General features: G+C 37.5%; 1 protein-coding gene across 1 annotated transcript; it reads right to left on the bottom strand.

The window, feature by feature from the left end:
- Positions 1–1134: 1134 nt before the first annotated feature.
- Positions 1135–8385, bottom strand: SPINK13 (serine peptidase inhibitor Kazal type 13). The gene is made up of 5 exons (XM_019734304.3): positions 8256–8385; positions 6979–7078; positions 5732–5769; positions 3085–3212; positions 1135–1370 (listed from the first exon to the last, which is right to left on the bottom strand). The coding sequence occupies exons 2-5, from the start codon at positions 7043–7045 to the stop codon at positions 1319–1321; spliced, it is 285 nt and encodes a 94-aa protein (XP_019589863.2). The 5' UTR covers positions 7046–7078; positions 8256–8385; the 3' UTR covers positions 1135–1318.
- Positions 8386–8837: the final 452 nt, after the last annotated feature.

Raw genomic sequence — 8837 nt, 5'->3', positions numbered from 1 at the left:
AAGATAAAGCAGGATACATAGCAATATTAAGTATATGATAAAATGCTAATTATATATTTATTATCAAAGTTAAATTCTCATTGTATAGACAAAACAAGTTAGCCCAGAGAGAAGTTACTTTCCCTGATGTCACTTCGTTAGTGACTGCGTTACCTGCTCTTTCCATTCCACCAGCTGTTGAGGATATGCAGGAATGTGGGGACTCAGTCTAGAAAATGGTTGTCAAATGCGGATGAGCATTAGAATCTCCCGGAGAATTAACACAGAACATGGATGCTCAGGCTCATTAAAATAGGGTCGGCCTTGGCCTATATACAAAAACATGTACAAAATCAAGGACGGAGGAAGCTGTAAGAGGAGAAGGGTCCCTGTTGCCGGCAGAGGTAGACTGAATATTAGCTGGGAAGGTGATGGAGAAAGTAGTTGTGTGCCCTCCTTTGGACCTTCTGGTTAAATAAAGAACTAGCCAGACTAAGATAGAAAAGTGAGGCTGACATCTAGTGGCCAAAACAGGTAATGATACAGAGCACAGAAGCCAGAGGCCAAGAACTTGTTTTACTGTTCACGTCCCCAGCCTCAAATGTAATAATAACGTCTTTTCCCGGTATTAGTCAAGATCTTTCAGTTATAAGTGACAGATTATATGGCAGATTAAGCAACAATAACCACAAAGGGAATTTATTGATCAATGTAATAGTAATGATGGGATGAAATGGGAATTAAGTATGCTGGAACTAGGGGGTCAAATGATATCAATTCCTCTGGGTCCTTCCAAAACATGTCGGCCCCCTCACTTCCCCCCAATAAAAAACTCTTGGTTCTCCTCCTCCCTTCTTCTATTAGCATGTGGACATTTTCCTCACCTAACGAAGGTGGGCTTCATTCATGAATATGAGGTAGAAAGCCTCAAACAGCTCTATGTGTGTGGGGGTTTTTTTCTCTTTTGCTCATGTCTTTAAGTGAGATTAGTGGGGCAGGGTCTGACTTTGTAGATAAGCCTGCAATTTGCAGTAAATTTAATTTAAGGGAGTGTCAGGTAAGCCTACTTGACAACATACCTTAGACCCAAGCAAAATGAAAGCTGACTTTAAACAATCAGCACACAGAGATGAGTATCTACTGCTTCTTTTATTATGATGTTTATTTGTAATAAATACAATATTTGGTTCTCCATTAGTTTAATTCCTTTGTTTTCGATTTTGCTGCAAATTTGGGTGCAGCACAGAAATGTATTATTTCTTATATATCTTCAAAATCCAAAAGAAATGATTTTCAGCATTAAGTAGTGAAAATAATGAGTATAGGACTCTGTTACCCATTAATTGCACTTTCCATATTTGGCAAATTTAATGTGATGACTACCAAATTCCCTAAAGAAGAAAAAAAAAAAAAAGATTAGTATTACAAGGAAAGTGGGCATTGTTTCACACTTTCTTAGCTTCCAAAAGACATCCTAAGAAAGCAAGCTGCTTTTACAATTCCCTTTACACCCACCTCTCTTCCACTCCTGTTTATCATCACCACCGCTTGCACATTCCTCGTCTATGTCTTGATTATTCAAAAAGTATGTTGTGAAGTGCTTCAGCAGAGAATCTTTCATTCCTTAACCTGTTCATTCCCATTTGATACCTTTCCATTCAACATAGCAATGCCAGATTTTTCTACCAAGAAAAGATACCCACAGAAATGCCGCAATGCATAGTACTTCATACATTTCACAACACTGCTCAAATCTTCACTAGCTTTGCATGCTCATAGGCTACACTTTATTCTCCTTCGTCTGGTATTTATGTTTCCGCATGGGATGGGAATATGATGCTGAAAGCACATGAGGATTCTTTTCAAAGGAAGATGTGCATGAAAAGTTAACTAGCAGACTGGGGATGCTCAAATTATCTCTGGGGAAATAACCTATAAACCCTTGGAGTATCCTGCCTGATAAGAGTGTCTTTGTAACCCAGGGTCGAAGGCCAGGGCAGATAGTTTATGCTCAGATGAATGCCTGTTTTTTCAGCTGTGGTCCTGGGTCCTCTGTATCAGTTTGATGTTCTTCTCTTTTTTTTCGGTGTGTGGGGGAGTGGTCTGGAGACTAAGTACTTGTCAGTCATGCAGGTGTTGTATGCCTGGGTGACTGGCCCCCAACAAATTGCTGGGACACCAAGGCTTTTGTTAGCTTCCCAGGTTGGCAATACTTCATACCTGTTGTCACCCTTCATAGCTGGGAAAACTAAGCATTGCCTGTGTGAACCCACTGGGAGAAGACAACTGAAAGCTTGTTTGTGCCTGTTTTCTCCCGGACTCCATTGTGTGGGCTTTCTGCCTTTACTGATTTTAATCTGTATCCTTTCATTGTAATATACCATTACCATGAGTATAACAGCTTTTCTGAGTTCTGTGAGTCCTCCTAGCAAATTATCAAACCTGACAGTAGTCTTGGGGACTACCAACACAGATCTCATAGGTCATGGAAGAGTTATTGACAAGACACAAGATGATTTGTAAAAACAATTTCTAATGGAGTTAAAATATATTACAAGGAATAGTATTCATTTTTTAAAATCTAAATTTCATATTGAATTTATTTAAAAGTTGTTAAAAGTCAACTGTCAATTTTTACCACATAACCATATTGTTACTCATGTGTGTATATCTACACCTGTGTCTATGTCTATGTCTATATCTATATCTATAATCTATTTATACCTACCAAACAATATTTATGGATGTTATTCATAGGTATGTCAATATGAGTTGTTATGGCAAATTTGAGTGATTTTTAAAAATTGGATTTCTATTCATTGCTTGAATATAGACTATCTACTAATATGTCTGCACAATTCAACCAAAATGTCATGTAACATTTTCTTTGCCTTTTTAATGAGTCAACTTTGAATGTTCACTACATTTTAAAAAAAGACATCACTTTATATGTAGTCTGTCCACAATCTTTTGTGAATAATAGAGGCTGTTTTAAAAAAAAAAATCCCATGCATCAGTAAATCTAGTTCCTTGGCTAAGATTATTTGAAATTTCTGTGAAGAAATATATAGAGAAAAAAATAATGGTATTTTACTTTGAACTTACCACTGAGCAACACAAAAGACACACTCATTCTGGTAAGTGCGGCCATTTCTAGCACAAACAGGTGCAGTTATATCTGGACATCTTGAGTCATAAAAGGGATCCACTGGGTGGTACATTTTACATGGGGGCTGCAAATATTATAAAGTATCATATAGATAACAATTGATAAATTTCCTCTCATTTATTCTTGTTCTGCCACTTCTGCCCCACATAGAAATAATGTCAAATATAACTAGTCAAATGATCCTTTTCAAGGATTTCCTTTGCCGGAGCTTTGGTCAGGCAAGTTTTTTTCTGATTGCAGTGTCTTCACCCATCCCAACATTTCTTAAAGTCATGAGCATTGTAATATCTAAGCTTAAACCCCAAATGCAAAGTTTTCATTTAAACTTGGAGTCCCAATATCAGAAAGCCATTATAAGAAGTGTGTTAATAGAGATATTCATGTGTTTGTGAACTTCTAGCGGACAGGGGCTCAAATACAGTTGTTGAGAGTGAGCGTTTGTATTAAGAATGGGAATCAATCCTGTATATACCACTTTTTTAAAAAAAACACCTTACTTGACCTCTCTGATGTATTAAATTTATTTTATCTTTTATTGAATTTATTGCGGTGACATTGGTTAATAAAATTATATGGGTTTGATGTATATAATTATATAATACGTCATCTATATATTGCATTGTGTTTGATCACTCAAAGTCAATTCTTCTTCTATCACCATATATTTGACCCCCTTTACCCTCTTCTACCTCCTCCCCCGCCCACGTTACCCTCCAGTATCCACTAAACTGCTGTGGGTGTCTATGAGTTTTTGTTTATTTGTCTTGTTTGTTTGTTGCTTTCAGTTTTATATCCCACGTATGAGAGAAATCATATGGTTCTCGACTTTTTGCTGTCTGACTTACTTCGCTTAGCATGGTAATCTCAAGATCCATCCATGTTGTTGCAAATGGCAGTATTTCATCTTTTCTTATGGCTGAGTAATAGTCCACTGTGTGTGTGTGTGTATATATATATATATATATATATATATATATATATATATATATACATTTTCTTTATCCAATCATCTATTCAGTTGTTTCCAGTTCTTCATGATTCAGTCTAGAAAGGTTACATATTTCTAAGAACTTGTCCATTTCTTCTAGGTTATTCAATTTGGTGGCATATATTTTTATATCATTCCTGTATGATTCTTTGTATTTCTGTGATACCTGTCATAACTTTTTTTTCATTTTGTTTATTTGTATCTTTTCTCTTTTTTCCTTAGTGAGTAAAGCCAGAGGTTTGTCAAGTTTATTAATTTTTTCAAAGAACCAGTTCTTTGTTGCATTAATTTTTTTTCTATTATCTTTTTGTTCTCTATTTCATTTAATGGTGCTCTAATTTTTATTATTTCCTTCCTTCTGCTAACTTTGGGTTTCATTTGTTCTTCTTTTTTTAGGTTTTTAAAATATAATGTTGTTTACTGGGGATTTTTCTTGTTTCTTGAGATAGACCTGTAATGATATAAACTTCCCTCTTATTACTGCATTGGCTGCATCCCAATGGTTTTGATATGTAGTATTTTCATTCTCATTTGTTTCTATATATCTTTTGATCTCTCTTTTTATTTCTTCTTTGAACCAGTTGTTCTTTAATAACATGTTTAATCTCCACATATTTGATTTCCAATTTCAAAGCACTGTGGTCAGAGAATATGCTTGATATGATTTCAATCTTCTTAAATTTGTCATCCCAACATATGTTCTGTCCTTGAGAATGTCCCATGTGCTCTAGAGAAGAACATATAATCTGATGTTCTGGGCTGAAAGGCTCTGTAAATGTTGATTATGTCCACTTGGCCTAATGTGTCATTTAAGGCTAATATTTCCTTATTGATTTTCTGTTTGGATGATCTATCCATAGCTGTCAATGGGGTATTTAGGTCCTCTACTATAAGTATATTTTTGTCAGTTTCTCCCTTTAGTTCTGTTAGGTGCCAGGCTTCATGGCTTTGTTTTCTGCCTGGCAATGGCAGCTGCTAGAACACAGCTGTTGCACTTCTGTATTTGGTCTCTGCCCCAATCACTGGGTCCAGCTGTATTATATGCTGATCACTCAGGCAGGAGTGCTTGGGCCCACAGAGAGTATACCTGCAGCCTGAATCCCCCCCTCCCCTCTCCTGGACTGGCAGTGAGTTCCAGGCTGTGTCTGCAGCATCCATCTCTGCTCTTCTCCCTGCCCTCTTCCCTGTTTGCTCCGATTCACCCACTTTCAAATGTTTCGATGCAGGGATCTAACTCACGTGTTTGTGTGTTGCACAGGGAATCCTTTGTTGAGTTACAGCTGCTCAACTTGTTGTAACTTTGAGGGGAGAGGTCAAGGGGAACCCTCACGCTGCCATGCTTCAGACATCACTCACATACATACCACTTTTTAACCTTGTGACCTTGAGCAAATGACTAGTGTTATTTCATTTAATGGTCAGAGGTATATTTTACTATTATCCTGCTTGTGTTACCTGGGAGTAAATCTAAATGTGGAGAGGTTAACATATGTGTCCATGGTCACACAGAAACATTCCACTATGTTTTAGGTTTCTCATAACAAGACAGGGATCAGATTAAAATCAGAATTCAGAACTGAGAAATTTAAATTTACCTTAGGCCATCTAGTGTGGTTGTGTTGTTTCAAAATGTCTGGAAATAAAGTACAGACACAATAGGTTAAAAGAAATAGTTTTCCATGGAATATGATTTCACCCACTGAAGTTACTGACTGAATAAAGAAATGTGATTTATTTGCTCATTTGCACAAAAGTACACAACAGAATTTGTGGGCGGTGACTACTTTATTTATTTATTCTTACTTTCATTTTCACAGTCAGTCTTGACTTCATTTATAAATTTGCTTTGTCATTGAGGAAAGGGTAAAATCTGTTTGGGGTTATAGGCATAACTTGCCAACCATGCTATTTTCAGTAAGTTACTTGGCTTTTGTTGGCTTTAGTTTCCTCTTTGCTACAATTAGGATAAGTGTATGCATTTGGAAGATTGTTATAAAAATTAAATATGACATATTGAACAAAGTATTAGGCCAGTTCCTACCAAGAGGCCAAACTAAAGATGACAGTGAATGATGATCAAGAAACTTAGAGTTCCTTGGCTCTAGTGAGACTGTTGCGTGAGGGGTGCAGGTCTTGCCTTGGGGATAGAAAATGACCAGCTGGCTGTGGGAGAATGAAGTAAGAAAAGACCTGTAGTTCTGATCTTCCTTATCTTTCACTGTTAGATGATATTTAAAGTATTCTAGAATACATGGTTTCAAATGAGAGTATTATGCTAAGTGCAAAAGGTCAGACAGAAAAGGACAAGAACTTATAATTTCACTCATGTGAGATATAAAACAAAAAGGAGCAAATTAAAACAAACAAAAACAAACTCAAAAGTCATCTATAGCAGGCTATCTTGTAGAAGAATAACAAAATGTACACGTTTATTTGAGCAAAAAGAAACATAGGAAACATACAGCAGAGACTGATGAGACTGGTTACATATAGGGTGGGGGTGACATTGCAGTGACAGGAAAAGGATATGGAGGCAATTACTCAGTTTTCAACCTAAACTTTTTTTCATTTTGTTTCATTTTCCTCATGTTCAAAATAATTCTGAATTGCCCTTTTGATTTTTCTTGACCCATGAATTATGTAGAAGTATGTTATTTAGTTTGCAGATATTGGAGGATTTTCCATAGTAACTCCTTTTTCCAACTGTGATGTCCAATGGATACCAATTTGCATTATCAAGCCCATAATGTTTCAGCAAAACATTTCCTATCTAGCCACAAATTATCCTTTTTCTTTCCTACAACGGAAAGACGATCAGATGTTTCCCTCCCAAGTTGCTTACCTGAAAAAACATGTGTCAATGTGCAGGATACCAGGAAAAATATGGTCACGTGAAGAAAGGCAGCCATTTGATCTCATCTAATGTCCTGCTTTGGGGAGACCTGTGAAAATGCTCAAGATATTTTATACGTAATCTGTTGCATATCTGGCTTTCCAAACATGAGAGAACCCACTACCCTGAGGTGGTGCCATTGCCATAAACTTGGCCATGGTTGTCTCACAGTGGTATGGGATTCTGACCTGAGAGGGCCTTCCTACTCTAAAGAAGGAAAGGAAACAATTAAAAAGACCTTTTTTCTTTCTTTCTTTCCTTTTTCCCCCTGTTTTTCTACCAGCAGCCAGGGTATAATCACTGTACCGGCTTAAAAGAGGAATTAGGGCTCTCACCAGGGCTGACCTCAGGCATGTTACCAATAGGTTCACCCCACAATAGACCATCTAAACTGGTCCATTTATGTTAGTGAATATGGACTCTAAGAATTTATAAGAATTTCAAAATCCCAGATGTGAACTGTCCTGTACAATCAGAACATGCCACCCTATAATGCAGGTCATTTGATTCTCTGGGATGGACCGGTCTCTCCCACATTAAAGTCCTCCTTTTCCTTCCTAAGCTTCTTCTCCCAGGCCAGTTACATATGCTCAAATACAAAGAATGGATTGAAAATGGAATTGTTGGTCCTGGATCATAAAGATTATGTATACCAACCAGGATATATATCTATAGCTAGATCTAGATATAATTTTTATGATTTTTTTAACTTTCATGACTCATATATAGGTACTCATATATAGGTATATACATACATATGTGTATATATCCGATTTTAAATTCTAGCTTCAACATCTCTTAGAAATGCGAGCCTCAGAAAAAAGTACAAACTTCATAGGATATTCAAAAGATCAAGTGATATTGCTATAAGAGTGTAACCATTCTAAATTTCCATTTTTGTTAGCCAAACTCTTCTTTTAGGAAGACGGAAATATGTCGGCACAGAGAGAAGATACTTTCCAAGTCCTTTCATCAACTTCCTCATGCCCTACCTACTCTATCCATTCTGTCTCTTCTCCAGCTGTCTCTTCTGCAGCTGGGGGACATGTAGAGAAATGAGGGGCAACCTTATTATTGAGGAAGTTTTTCCCTACTTTCATATGCAGAGAAGACAACGGGAGGGTGCTGGAGGAAAACAAACAGACAGGGAAACCTACTGACAGAGAAGAAAGCCAAAGAGACCCCGTTACTGACTTGGCATAAGGAGAGAGGGGAAGAGAGGTTACCTGAATAAGGCTGCTACAAAATGGGAGCCTGCTGTAGCCACTCTGAGGTCACAGCTAGCCTTGAGCAAAGTTCCTGCAGCCAGGGACAGCTAATGGCTGTTTCGTAGTTTGAGCCCCGCCTTGAAGTACCTCCTCTGCTATTTCATGCGCCAGCAGGCAGGGACAGATCTGGAGGATCTGGACTTGTGGTTTCTGGTTGTGCTTCATGAGAACAAGCAGGATTTGCATCCTAATATCTGATGACCTCTGCAAATCAGATAAATGACCTACCGCATTCCAGAGGACCTGTTGAACTTGCTTGTTGAATTTTATACTGGTTCTAGACTTCCTTGGCTCTTCTTCCTCCCGTCACCTAGTCCATCCTGCTTCTCAGAAGGTTTACCTGTTTTATCTTTCTAGGACAATTTCTTATACCAGCCTGGGAAACTCTGGCATGACAACCAATAATCTTTGCAATACTCAAGCCTCCTAATTTCTCCACTTGCTTCCCTCCACTCCATCTCAACTTAAGCAAGCCTGAAAATTATTTGCATTATCTGGAAAATTTCTATCTCATAGACTGTGAACTCTCCCAGAGGAGTT

Source organism: Rhinolophus sinicus, chromosome 5 (assembly GCF_057876585.1).
Source record: "Rhinolophus sinicus isolate RSI-liver-muscle chromosome 5, RSI-T2T, whole genome shotgun sequence".
NCBI lineage: Eukaryota > Metazoa > Chordata > Mammalia > Chiroptera > Rhinolophidae > Rhinolophus > Rhinolophus sinicus.
Note: the sequence above shows the minus strand (reverse complement) of the source record. Positions and strands in the feature narration are given on the sequence as shown.

Coding starts and splice junctions, on each gene's coding strand:
- SPINK13 (XM_019734304.3), bottom strand. CDS start 7,045: ATGGCTGCCTTTCTTCACGTGACCATATTTTTCCTGGTATCCTGCACA. Junction 3,213..5,731: donor ACCACACTAGATGGCCTAAG/GTAAATTTAAAT, acceptor TAATATTTGCAG/CCCCCATGTAAAATGTACCA. Junction 1,371..3,084: donor GTCTTTTGTGTTGCTCAGTG/GTAAGTTCAAAG, acceptor TTTCTTCTTTAG/GGAATTTGGTAGTCATCACA.